Genomic DNA, 13746 nt, shown 5'->3' on the forward strand with positions numbered 1-13746 from the left:
GACATAAACTAAAACTATAAGATTTATGAAAACTAGACTGACACCCTTGCCATGCGCGGTATATATATATATATATATATATATATATATATATATGGTCATATATAAGAAGCATTTCAAGTGAGAGCATTTTTAAATGAGAGATGAGAGGAAAAAATATCAACCATTGGATTTATCAAGAGAGAGAAATTAATAACCTCATTAATGTAGTAACATTCTCTCTCTTGATGAATCCAATGGTTGATATTTATTCCTCTCATATCTCATTCAAAAATGCTCTTTACTTGATATATATATATATATATATATATATATATATATATATATATATATATATATATATATATATATATATATATATATATATATATATATATATATATATATATATTAGGGGTGGCAAAACGGGCCGCCCGCCCCGCCCGCCGCCCGCCCCGCCTTAGGCCCGCCAAAAAACGAGCGGGGCGAGCATGCCCGCCAAGTAAAATGGACATCAAAATCATGCCCGCCCCGCCAAGATGGCGGGTTGGCGGGCGGCGGGCTTACCCGCCTATTTTTATTTATATTTTTTTAATAGATTAATATGTTTTTTTACCTTTTAATTAAACTTTTCACTTATTTTTTAAAACAATTTTTTATAAAAGTAATTTTTTAACAAATTTACTCTAAAAAATATTACATATATTTATAAATAAATGTATAAAATAAACCATCAAGAATTGCAATTACTATAATTAACTAAAAAAAGAGTGAGTTTTGGAGGAGGAGCGGGTTTTGGCGAGCGGCGGGCTTTGGCGGGGCGGGTATGGCGGACGGCGGGTTTTGGCGGGGCGGGCTTTGGCGAGCGGCGAGCCTAAAATCCCAACCCAGCCCGCCAATTTTTGGCGGGTGCGCGGGCGGCCCGGCGGGCCCCGGCCCGTTTTGCCACCCCTAATATATATATATATATATATATATATATATATATATATATATATATATATATATATATATATATATATATATATATATATATATATTTTTAATCCAGGAGTTAAGTTATTATAACTTACTCCAAATCTAAACCATTGATTCTTTTCAATCTAATGGTTAAAAATAATAAGTAATAAATTTTTCTCTCCACTGTTAATTACTTATTATTTTTAACTACTAGATTGAAAAGAATCAATAGTTTAGATTTGAAGTAAGTTATAATATATATATATATATATATATATATATATATATATATATATATATATATATATATATATATATTAATTTTATTTAGTATAGTAAGATTTGTAATTGAGATAATAAGATGAAGAGAACAAAAAAGAGAGAACAATTTTAAAAGAAAAAATATATTTGAATTATAGAAATGATAAGATGCTGCTATTTAAATTTTAAAATAACAAATAAATGAAAACAAGTTTAAATAATTTTGTTTTATATATTTTTTTAAATATTTTTATAAATGTTAAATCTTTATCATTTTATGGATGAGAGAAATTCTACATTCGAACGACTCGGCCTCTATGTAACCAATCATCACAGTTAAAATTTTCAATAATTGTTTCATATTTACTTTTATTTTTTTCTAATATTTTTAAAAATGTTAAATCTTTATCATTTTATGAATGAGAAAAATTCTAGATTCGAGCAACTCAGACTCTATGCAACATATTATTATAGTCAAAATTTTCAATAATTTTTTATTTTGTATTTTCAATTTTTTACTCCAATATTTTTAAAAATGTTAAATCTTCATTATTTTATGAATGAGAGACAAAATTCACCAAAGATTAAACGATCATTTATTTTAATAAAGTTCTTCACGCCATCTTAATAAAATTTTATGATATAACTTAATAATTTGAGGAAGAAAATACAAAATTAAAAATGTATTCTTCGCAAAATAGAATAATTTATCTTAGATCTTGATTTTAACGGTGATGATTGATTATATAGAGTATAAGTTGTTCGAATGTAAAATTTTAGTATAAATATTTTAAAGTTGAGACTTTATTTTTGTCTTAATTTATATGTTCATCTATACGTTAATCTATCACATAAGTTTATGTAAATAGTTAATTGTATTGTTTTTTCTAAACAAAATTTATATTATATAACGAGAATAAAGGTAGTGTACAGACAGTGTAAAACTTTTAAAAACTTGCTTGGTTGACAGTGTAAAGTTGAGTGTAAAGTTGTTTTACACTCTCTGTACACTACCTTTATTCTCTTATATAAAAGACCAAATACATTTATTATTCAACAAACCTAAAAAGATAAATTGTTTATAGTTCATGCCGGAGTAGTATGTGATGTAGCGCAAATGGAACTATATTGTTAACTCGCATTTCTAATTTGTGACCTCCAAAAGAAAGGTTTCCGTGAGGCTGCGCCTCCGGAACACCTCAATGCCAACCTGAATTCAGCAATAATATGCACAGCTAACGTCTTATAAAATTGAAAGACACTCAGAATAAGTAGTTGTTGATCTACGAAGCTAACAGCAACGGCCATAGAGTAAACCTAAAATCAATGCAATGTTAAGAAGCATTCAGATTCATTCAAAAAGTATCTTGATTCTACGATTTTAAGGCGAAAAGCATTTCCGCGAACATGGAAACTATTCTGCCACTCATGCCAGAGCAATGGCTGACATGAAACACCTTTTGACATTTGCTGATGTGTAAATTTCCTTCCATCCTTCACCTTCTTTATAACTCTCAACCTGCATAGATGCAAAAATATGAATGTGAGACTAATACGAAATAACCGACTTGTAAGGTGAGGGGTGTTACTCTATAAACTCTTTTAATGCTCTATCTCCAACCAATATGAGACTTGAAATATTCTCAATAGGATCAACAAAGACAAGATATTAATGTTAATAAATATACTTACAGTATTTACAATAGTTTGACAATCATTAACACCACCAATCGCATAGATGGAATCTTTGACAACTGCAGCAGCAAAATACCCCCTAGAATGATTCATTGTTGTTTCCTCCATCATCCATGTCTCGAGACGAGGATCAAAGACTTCAACACTTGGAACCATTGTTTCACCATCAAAGCCGCCTAACACATACCTATGCAGGGAATACAAAGGTTTAAGTGAAGCATGTTTCAACCAAGAACAAGAACAGAATGTTATAAAAGAGGAAAGTTAAGTTTTTGGCTAGAAAGTAGAAATAACAATATTTTTATCTATATACAAGTTTGTCAAGTTAATACCTATTGCTGATAGTCTAAAATTGGAAATGATCATAAATATGCCTATAAGTCAGATACATCTCTCACGTTACAAATCGGTTTTATGAACTTGAGTTAGGATCAACTCAAATTCTAAAATGGTATCAACATATCTAAGATCCGATAGGCATATTGAAAGAAAATAAAAACTAATAGGGAGACCCTCTATCGAGCCACTCTGATAATGCAGAGATGTTTAGTCTTGGGTATGATTGAGTGTGTTGAGAGTTTTACATTGGATAAAATATGATTTTAAAATATGTTTGTTTGGTAAAGTCCCACGTCGACTAGGAATGAAGAAAATGTTGGATTTATAAGAGAGGTGTCAGACTGTCAAGTGACCCATGATAGAATTAGGTAAAGAGAGAGAATGAAAAGAAACTCTCATTGTATTATATGATGAACAATAATACAAGAGGCTACTATATATAGCCATGTGATACAAAACAGAAAAGGTGTGAGGCGCATAACAAGCTAACAGCACACCACTAACAAAGCTGACAGCTCAGCATAACAGAATAGAAAGATAAAATGAAGGGCATATTAGTAAACTACTCTATTAGTCCCCCTTAGAAGCTGATGGCAGACTTGTCAAAGCAGCCTTATCATACACACGCAACTTGGAACGAAGAGGAACAAGGCTAGTGATAGGCTAGTGATGTGGATGACTCACACTGGTGGAGAAGATTGTTTGGTAAAGTCCCACGCCAATTAGGAATGGAAAGAAATGTTGGATTTATGAGAGGTGACCCGGTCTCTTGGAACCATGAATATAGAAAACAAATAAAAAAGCCTTGTCACAACAATTGGAGTAACAGGTGATACATGTGCCACTGTACGCACCTCAGATTTCAACTACACTCATTCTACAATGTTCGCTGGGCCTTCGTTTCTCCTTGTCTCTCCAATTTAAATCTTTCCGGTGTTATGGTTTCAAGTTTCCAGCACGTTTGGACTGTTTTTTGTGTGCTGAGTTGTTGTGTAATGAGGTTTCGAAGAAGGCACAAACAGTTTATGATAATGATATACAACAACTATACGAGACAATCCTTAACCCAACAACACTCCAGATATTTAATCTTGATTTGTCTGCGTATTTGCATAAGGCACAATCTGTTTATGAAGGCACAATCTGTTTGTGAAATAGCTAAGTTGATGATCTTAAATCAGGATGTAAAGATGATGGAAGCAAAACTAGATAATATGTTAATGGTGTTTGTTCTCCATGGACTGCACAAAGAGTTTGAATATGTTTAGAAGGCAGACACCGACTAAATGGAGGTGTTCTTTGATTGTTTCCTTCGAGCTTTCAACCATCACTACTGATGCTCCAGCACGAGTAGAGTCCAAAATGTTGGTGTCCAACACTCCAACTCTGCTGACGGTGGAGGCTGAGGTTGTGGTCATAGAGGTGGCGATTGTGGCAAAGGTGGTAGAGAAAATATTTATTGCTCTTAAGGTAAGCGGGGTGGACATACTCAAGATCGGTGTTATTCTTTCATGGATTTCCAACCAAAACAGCTAATGTGGCTCCATCTCCGAGGCCCGTTGTCAAGCAAAAGTTCCAACCCGAAGTTGATAGTGAGTATCATCAAGAGGACCTTCAGCTTAAGGCAACTCAAAAGACATCGTTCACTTTAGGGCTAAATAATTGCGGTGGTGGAATGAAAGTATTCAGAGTAAAGCTAGAATAAAAAAGGATTGTTTGAAAGAATGGTTTAGGTTAAAAATGTCAAAATTGGGAAACGTATAAAAAAGCTAAGAATGAAACCAAGAAAGCGGTGAGTGAAGCAAGAACCCAAGTTTTGGATGGATTATACCAATCTTTAGGAACTGAGGGAGAAATATATATATATATATATATATATATATATATATATATATATATATATATATATATATATATATATATATATATATATATATATATATATATATATACGAGAAAAGAAAGACAAGAGATTTTGATCAAGTAAAATGTGTTAAAGATGAAGAAGGCAAGAGCTTAACATATCTTGTCTAATCCAATCTTCAATGAGAGGACTAAACACACGGGAGTTGATTGTCGTTTCATTAAAGAGAAGATAAAAGATTCTCTTGGGCAACATCAAGACTTTCTTAATCTTACCTAATTATCAACTTGTTGACATGCTAACTTAGTCCTTGCGAGGTCCTAGGATAGCTTACATATGTAACAAGCCGGATGCATATGACATATATGCTCTAACTTGAGGGAGAGTAATGATTATAAATATATTTTGTATTTGTTATTTGACTTATCAAGCAGGATTCAATATTCCTGAGTAACTGATTTTGTTTTGATATGAATCTTTAATTATGGGATCATATTTGCTCAGCCTCTTGTAATTCTCTTATGAATACATGAGAAATATTCAGATTTAATTGATGTTAAACTCACAATTTCTCATTTAGAGCAACTATTGAGTGACAGCCACGCCTTGTATTCATGTTTGGCATTTTGGACCAAGAATGTTCCCTGGGATCAAATCTTTCGACAGAGCTGCAATTATGTTGAAGAGTCAGTCATATTAGTAGATACGTACAGTTGTAAAAATATAAAATATAAATAAATATAAATATATGTATTATGTAAAAGTGAAAAAATAAAATCATTTCTAGATCAACCATGTTTACAAGATAATTTTTTTGACTATATATACAAATCAATTGAACAGATATCATGTTATAGTTCTTACTTTAAATAGAAATTTCCATCAAATCCACCAGTAGCGTAAATTGCACCATTGAGTTCTACTGCAGCAAGAGCGAATCTCTGGAAAATATGAAGAGAATTCAATCAGTAACTTCAACAATTTTGTGACTAAGAAGAACAAACTTCTTTTAGGCAGAGCACATAAAATGATCAATCAAGCCATGAATATTTACCATTTGAAAGAATAACTATACCTTGTTAAGCATTGAACGTGTGGGGATCCACCGCCCAACATCTAAATCAAGCATCTCAACATCTGAAAAGCACTCAACGCCGTTGCCACCTCCAACAGCAAATATTTTTCCTTCCAAAGCAGCACCGGACAAGCTTCCTTTCTTTTGGTTCAAGGAGGGACACAAGGTCCAGTTGTCATAACTTGGATTGTATGATTCAACTACGCAAGCATAAGACTAAAATTGTTAACAAAGGTTTCTCATTGAAAAAAGTGTATTTAAAACCATAGTAAGATCATACCTGAGTCAAACCAATCATGATCATTTCCACCACCAAAAACATAAATCTCGCCATTCAACTCTACAACTGAAGCATGTGATCGGAGATGGTTCATAGGCTTGAGAGATTTGATCACATTCTGAGAAGTACAATACATATCCATGGCTGCTAATGATGATTCTCCATCAGAGCCACCTATTAAAAAGAACGAATCTTTGGCATCTAAATGCAGCTCAGCAGATGGATTGACTACTGTCTCCTCAACATGTGTCTGAGAAGTATCACGCGTAGATTCAAACAGCACAAAACGGTCTTTTAGAAGCTGAATTTCCAATTCTGCCTTTATCTGAATGGAAAATAAAATAAGCCAATAGTGATATCACAAAAGCACATTCACATATGATACAAAAATAGAAACCAAGTGCAATTAAAGATACAAAGGTAACTTCAAAAGGAAATTCTGACTTCATTTTCACTAAGATAGTTGTAGTTTAGATAATCTCCAACCTAAAATTGATTTAAGTTATTCGCACTTATTAGGCTTACTAATTGAACTCACCAAATTACCAACACAAGCTTCTTATCGATTCATCAATGATCTTCAATTCTTATTTTTAATATCCATATGAAATCATGTATTAAGATTTTTAGTTAGTCTTGCCCTCAGTTAACTTCCTAAAGACCTTTCTTATATGAAAAAGTTACTTTAAATTATGCATCATAAAAAATAAGAGCAAAAAACTCAAGGATTTGGATCACCCTGGATCTTGTTTATTTATTTCACATTGCAGTGGAACAAAAATCTTGTGAATCAGGAAACAGAGTGAAATGAATAACAAGCATACTTGCAAGTGATTAAAATCTGTGAACTTCAAACATAAGCAGAAGTTTGAAATAGTACGGGAATAATCACACAACAATAATCTAAAAATATGGTTAGATAGAGAATACGGGCTAAAAATGATTGACAAATTTGATCAATTCTATAGATATTACCAGCTTCTGCTCCAGGTAGTTAGTCTTTTCAACTTGAGCTTTTTTGAAATCTGTCAGTTCTTGGATCTTTTGCACCAACTATAGAATATAGAAACACTACAAGTTAGTTATTTGTAAAAAATCAAAATTAATTAATATGTCACATATAACAATAGTTATCAAACATTTTGAATCACCTGAGCTATGTTGTATTGATGCTTTAGTGGAGAACCAGTATTCTCCTCCTTCTCAAATGAAGAACAGGTAGTATACTCCTTCTCGGATGGAGAACAAGGATTCTCCTCCTTCTCTAATGGAGAACTAGGATTCTCATCCTGCTCAACAGAATGCTTTCCTTCGGACCAATTCTCATTCGCATAAGGGGCATCATTTACATTATTTTCCCAAGATAGATTTTGATTTGGATGAGCAACTGAAATTTCCTTTAGTTTCATCCATATGGCGTTCGTCTCATTTTGTGTTGCTTCCACCTTATCAACGGATGAAGTATCCAAAGGCTGAAAGCATTCATCTAACAAATCACTCTCATTGGAACCTGATATCATACTTGAGCGGGAAGAGTGATACTGCTCGAACTCTGATTCAGGCATTTTAAATGTTTTAGCTTTCCATGAAGGATCGTGCCACGGAAGACTTCGTGGTATAGTTACTCGATTCATATTCTGTGGAACAGAATCGGCGGGGGCAATTGCCAAGGGTTGTAGTAAGGCAATCAATTGGCTTGTTTGTCCGTGATCCAGCTCAAACCAGAAATGGTTATGGTGGTAGTAGTTATCAGCAATTGCATGTCTAAATTTATCTTCGGACAATGGCCGGCAATGCAATTGAACTCGAATTTGCACCTTAAACATTAAAAACAAAAGCAAATAGCATAAGTTACTTTCAATGAAAAACCCATAATTGCCTTGAATAGCACTGAATCAATTATACTAAGCAAGAACAAAATTGTTTCATACCTGAGCAGGAAACTGTGTCATTTCTTTGCCATCAGCAGTCCATCCATAACGATCAATATTCATCCTTCCGTTACCAGCCGCTTCGAAAATCCCATGAAGCATCCTATCAGTATAGTTAAACAAAAACAGAGGCAACCCAGGTTGAATATGCTTCACATAAGAGAAATGCATAGCCGGTAATCCTGTTTTATAAACACATAAAAGTTCCATGAGTAAGTAAGAGTTCACAAACCTCACCAAAACCCTTAAAAATTAAAACTTTTTACCAAAATCACCGATCATATTGTGATATCAAAAACAAATCACAAGCATCAAGTTTCCATGCAGTTAAACATACTACTAATTAAGACAAAAAGCAGTCACACAAAAATGATTTACCAAAGAGTTGTTTGGTTAAGCATTCTTTGATAGTGGAATTCTTGCAACCAAATATAACACCACCAAGTTGATCCTTAGTCAAATTTCTTCCAAACACAGATAGATTATGACCAGGAGTGTAAAACTGATTCCCACTTGAACTAGGAATAGGAATCTGTATCTTCTTCCAATTCCCCATCCTGATTATAACAACAACAAAACAAAAACAAAAACAAAACAAAAAAAGGTTATTTCATCAACAATGTAGAACAAAAACTGAAACCACAAACAAACCTAACTTATCACGACGCCGATTAAGCTTCATCGAAACCAAAAAAAATTAAAAAATGAAACTTTCTAGTCTATTTTTTTCTTGACAACACAAGATGTGTTTGTGAAATGTGAACAAGCATGTATTCAAACACATTGAGTCCAGTACCAAAAATGGAAATGCTACTATAAAGAATGATTTTCCGGAAACGGAAAAAGATTAGCATGGACCACAGTTCAAAGAGGAGAAAAAACAAGAAGGGAAAATTAAAGAAACACGTTTGGAAACTTTGCAATAGAATGAAAAAGACCAACATGTTAAAGGTTCAGACTTGATTAAATAGGGTTTAGATTGATTAATAGCGTAAAAACTCTGTTATGACATGCAAATGATAAAAAAAAAAAAAAAAAGTAATAATTGTTTTGTTTGTGATCATGAACATGATTTTTTTGAGATTATACCTTTTGGAATGTGAAATGTGAAATGCGAAATGAGAGAGAAAGAGAGAGAGAACTGTGTGTGTGTGAGAGAGAGAGAGAGAGGGAGAGAAGTGGTGAGGTGGAGCAGAGAGTGGAAGAGTTTCGAAAAAAACTGAAAATGAAGGACGGAGCTAGGATACAAAAGAAAAGGAGGGAGAGAGGTTTTACTTTTATATTTTTTATTTATTTTATTTATTTATTAAAATTTATTAATGTTTTAAAAAATCATAAAAGCTGATTGTGACTTGAAACTTAGACATCAAACGTCTTTCAAACTTTTAGTTTCTGACTTGTATTTATGGAATAATAAAAAATTGTTTAATTAATATTATATTGTTATTCATATTCATGATAAAATTAAATTAATAATGCTTGAATCAGTTCAAGGATAGCACAGATATAGCTGTCAAATGGGCTGATCCAGTCCGCTTTGTTTCGGTGGGTCAATGTGTTTAAATGGGTTGATCGGCCCGACCCAATTGTTTAATGAGTCATATAAATTGAGTTTGATCCATTTTTTTAAAGGCTCGTGCGGCTCGATGGGTCAGTCCGGCCTGTATTTCAATATTATAATTTTAATTTTATAAGAATGATAAAATAGATAAATGCAACACAACAACATAAGTAGAGATGTAGAGTTTTAATGTACGGTAAGTGACCAAAATAATTTGTTGTAATAATAGAAAACCTAATTCATTCTCACTTTATAAAATGCACAAATTTATATTTTATTTATTCACGAATCATAAACATTACATGTATATGTACACCTTTTTTTCTATCATATGAATAAAATGATACATTGCCTTTTGTCTAACTATGCAAAGTACATTACACATCTCCAATGTATTTTTAGACATTCGTAGTGTATGATGTGGGTGAGTCCTACCTATCTTATTTCACATGAGTATAGAGACTAGGGAAATGCTAAAGCTATGTAAAACACTCATTTTCTTTTTCTTGGCAGCATAAGACACTCTTAGTAGTAAAATTGCTATATCTGTTTCAAGTACTTTTTTAATGTATAAATAATGAAACTGTTTCAAGTAAACAGTAATTTTCTTGGGAAGAGTATTTTTTTTTTATAATCTACAATATAAGAAAGTTAACTGATCTAAAAATACCAAAAATACCCTTTTCTCTATTCCTCTTCATTTAGACTATACACGTGGACACTCTCTTTGCATCAGGTTGCTTTCTCTTTCCAATTTCACTTCTCTTCTCTATTTTTCCCATCTTTCTCCTTCTCTTTTTTCGCAAAACCCTATTTACCTTTTCACTCAATGAAAACATTTCCCTATCAAATCTGCATGCTCAACTTTTTAGATTGCTTGCAACTATGGTTTTTCTCCGATCAATACAAACCCTATATCTCTTCATTTTCCTTCCGGAAAGTAAACCATTTTCCTAACTCTTTCTCTGATATCGTTCTTCTTCTGATTTTTGTGCATGCAGTTTTGTTATTGAATTCGGTTGTTGGTTGATGGATTTGTTGTTCGTTAAGGGTTTGTTGCTGAGTTCGCGATGATGAATATGATGTTGATGGTGACGATGAACACGCTTGCTGATTATATCATGATGTTGATTCTGAACTGTTAATGGTTGTTGCTGAGGGTTACGTTCGTGAAAATTGATGATGATGTTGGTGACGCTGAAAGTCACAGCAAATCGGTGAGATCTTTCTTTGTTTTTTGGTATTTTGAGTTCTATAATCTCTCTTCTTTTCTCAATATTTTCTGAAGGGTTTGTGTAAAAAATGAGGAAGATGATGATGAAATAGGGTTTCATGAATGTTAGTGTTGTATCAGGTTTACTGAATATGAATTGCGTTCTTTTTCTTTCTTCTCATTGTTTTTGGAAAATTTGTATAGATGAGGATGACGATGATGATGGAATTTTAGGGTTTTGAATCGTAATCCCCTGGTACTGAACCGTAACTGTGATGTTATTGTTGATTTTCTACAGTGAAAAAATTTGACTCAAATGTTAACTTTTTCTTTTTCTCTTACTGTGAACCAAAGTTTATTTGTGATTTGTAGTAAAGATTAGGCCGATGATTATTCTGTGAAACTGTATGAGGTCTTTAAAAATTCTGATTCCTTCACATAAACCCTAATGATGAATTATGAATCTTCTTGAGATTTCTTATTCATATTCATGTTTGTTCTAACATTACTTCACTTTCTCTTTTCATGTGATAGCGATCGAAGTTGGCACAAACAATGAAAAGTTGTTGAATGATGAGTTTTACATTGGCCTTAGACATAACCGGGCAACTGGGAAGGTTTGATCATCCCTAACACTCACTGGATTTTGTACATTGGGTGTGAATTTCTATATTGATAACATTGTGTTTGTTCATCATGGTTTAGGAATATGCGGAGCTTCTAGACAACTTTATGCATGCAGTTAAGCAGAACAATGGAGAGAAAATTCTTGTGCAGGTTATATATCTGATTCAGCATCATGTGTGGCTTTGGTGTTTTGCTTGAATCAATTATTTTCCTGATTTTATGATTCTTTTGTTTTTTCAGTTTGAAGATTTCACCAATCATAATTGTTTTCCTGATTTTATGATCCTCCTTTGCACTTGCATACGAGCACCAATCTATAAGATGACATTCATTTTCTTCCCGTTGTTAAAAATATATAGAATCATCTGATGTGTTGCTTCTGTCTGGTGTAGGGGGTTTTGGTCTGGCTTTGTGGGGATGTCACGTGCAGCAAGGTGCTTCCAGGTAAGATTGTTCATTTATCTAAGGATTGTTCAGTTTTTGTTGTTGATAATTGGAAAGTTGTGTTCAAAAGAGATGGAACATCGCCTACAAACTGTATCGATTTAAAAGGTTTTTTTATTCAACATGTTATTGTAGGTCGTCAAGTTGAGTTGTCTCTTTTAAACTTCCTTAGAGGAGGATGGTATTTCCTGCTTCTTTCGCACAACATTGTTACGAAAGCGTTTCTTCTTGTCGTACCATTATCCGATCTTTCTATTACCGCACCAAAACCAAGGTTAGTTGCATTCCTACAAACCTTTGTGAGCAAGTTTTCCTGATCATCAAACATCTAGCGCCTTTACGACTACCCTTTCAACATTCGAATAAACTAATTCATTTGGGGTAGAAAAGTTAGTATATTAGGTTTTTTATGTTGATATCCTCAATATAGAAATGCAAATGAATGATGTGTACTAGGATGAAAATTAGAACTTCAATTCATTATTTACTAATATTCCTTAGATTGTTTGTGACCGCCTGATAAGTGCTGGATTTGTGGTAAAACATCACACTATAACATATCATTTTTCTTACTTACATGATAAGTTTCTTACATATAAACCCCAATTATTGAACAAACATAGTCTTGTGCACGTTTACTTTGATTTGGTTTATATTTGTGCAGGTTATGGCATTTACACAAAATCCAGGATTCAGATGCTTCGTTAAGCGAAGAGTTGTGAAGCTCCAGCAAAGATAGGACATAAAGTACAAATTCCAGATTTCAGACACTTTGCTAAGCGAGCATCAGCGATCTCTAGTGAAGCACAGAGGAGCAGCAAAGGCCCAATTCACTAAGAGAATTTTATTTCGCTTAGCGAACTTATGACAAAAGCAAAATCACCCAGTTTCGCCAACAACGAGCAGCAGCGCAGGTAAGTTTGCTTAGCGAACTTAAGCATGCTTAGTGAACTTTGACGGTTTCTAGAAGATATTTGAAAGACTTAAGGTTGAAGAATAGTACTTCGCTAAGTGAACCTCACTCCGCTTGGCGAACTTTGGCGGCTTCCTAGAGGCGGTCTGAATGGAAAATTTAGTGGAAAAGAAAGGATAGTTTGCTTGGCGAACGTCACTTTGCTAAGCAAACTCAAGCGACCATAACTGCTATAAAAAGGACATAAATTAGCTCAGTTAATGATTCAGTTTTTATCTTCTAATATCTTGTAAAATATCAGTAGAATAGGATAGGAGAGAGGAATTTAGGAGAAGGATATGGATACACATCAAGAGTCGGGAAATCGCCATTGATGTTTGTTTAACTCAATTCTTCCATTGTGCTTTAAGCTACCATGAGTAGGTAAATCACTCTCTTGTTGGGATTGGTCGTAGTTCACCGAAACAGTATGTATTTTCTTTGATCACAACGTTATATGCAATTTATGTATGAATCATTATTGATGTTATCTTGGTTTCATCGTTTATTTCATGTTATCATTTATTTCATTGATCCAAGATAATCATCTATTAAACTCTAAATG

At 33.3% G+C, this 13746-nt stretch overlaps 1 protein-coding gene across 2 annotated transcripts; it reads right to left on the reverse strand.

The window, feature by feature from the left end:
* Nucleotides 1-2318: 2318 nt before the first annotated feature.
* Nucleotides 2319-9602, reverse strand: LOC131609424 (uncharacterized). 2 transcript variants are annotated; one of them, XM_058881118.1, is made up of 11 exons: nucleotides 9474-9602; nucleotides 8763-8941; nucleotides 8385-8566; nucleotides 7605-8270; nucleotides 7429-7506; nucleotides 6454-6778; nucleotides 6174-6373; nucleotides 5963-6039; nucleotides 5665-5766; nucleotides 2893-3082; nucleotides 2319-2719 (listed from the first exon to the last, which is right to left on the reverse strand). In XM_058881118.1, the coding sequence occupies exons 2-11, from the start codon at nucleotides 8938-8940 to the stop codon at nucleotides 2627-2629; spliced, it is 2091 nt and encodes a 696-aa protein (XP_058737101.1). In that variant the 5' UTR covers nucleotide 8941; nucleotides 9474-9602; the 3' UTR covers nucleotides 2319-2626. The 2 variants fall into 2 exon arrangements, with proteins under 2 accessions (XP_058737101.1, XP_058737100.1); XM_058881117.1 differs by lacking the exon at nucleotides 9474-9602 and adding an exon at nucleotides 9041-9201.
* Nucleotides 9603-13746: the final 4144 nt, after the last annotated feature.

The sequence above is a fragment of the Vicia villosa genome, linkage group LG6, assembly GCF_029867415.1.
Source record: "Vicia villosa cultivar HV-30 ecotype Madison, WI linkage group LG6, Vvil1.0, whole genome shotgun sequence".
Classification (NCBI taxonomy): Eukaryota; Viridiplantae; Streptophyta; class Magnoliopsida; order Fabales; family Fabaceae; genus Vicia; species Vicia villosa.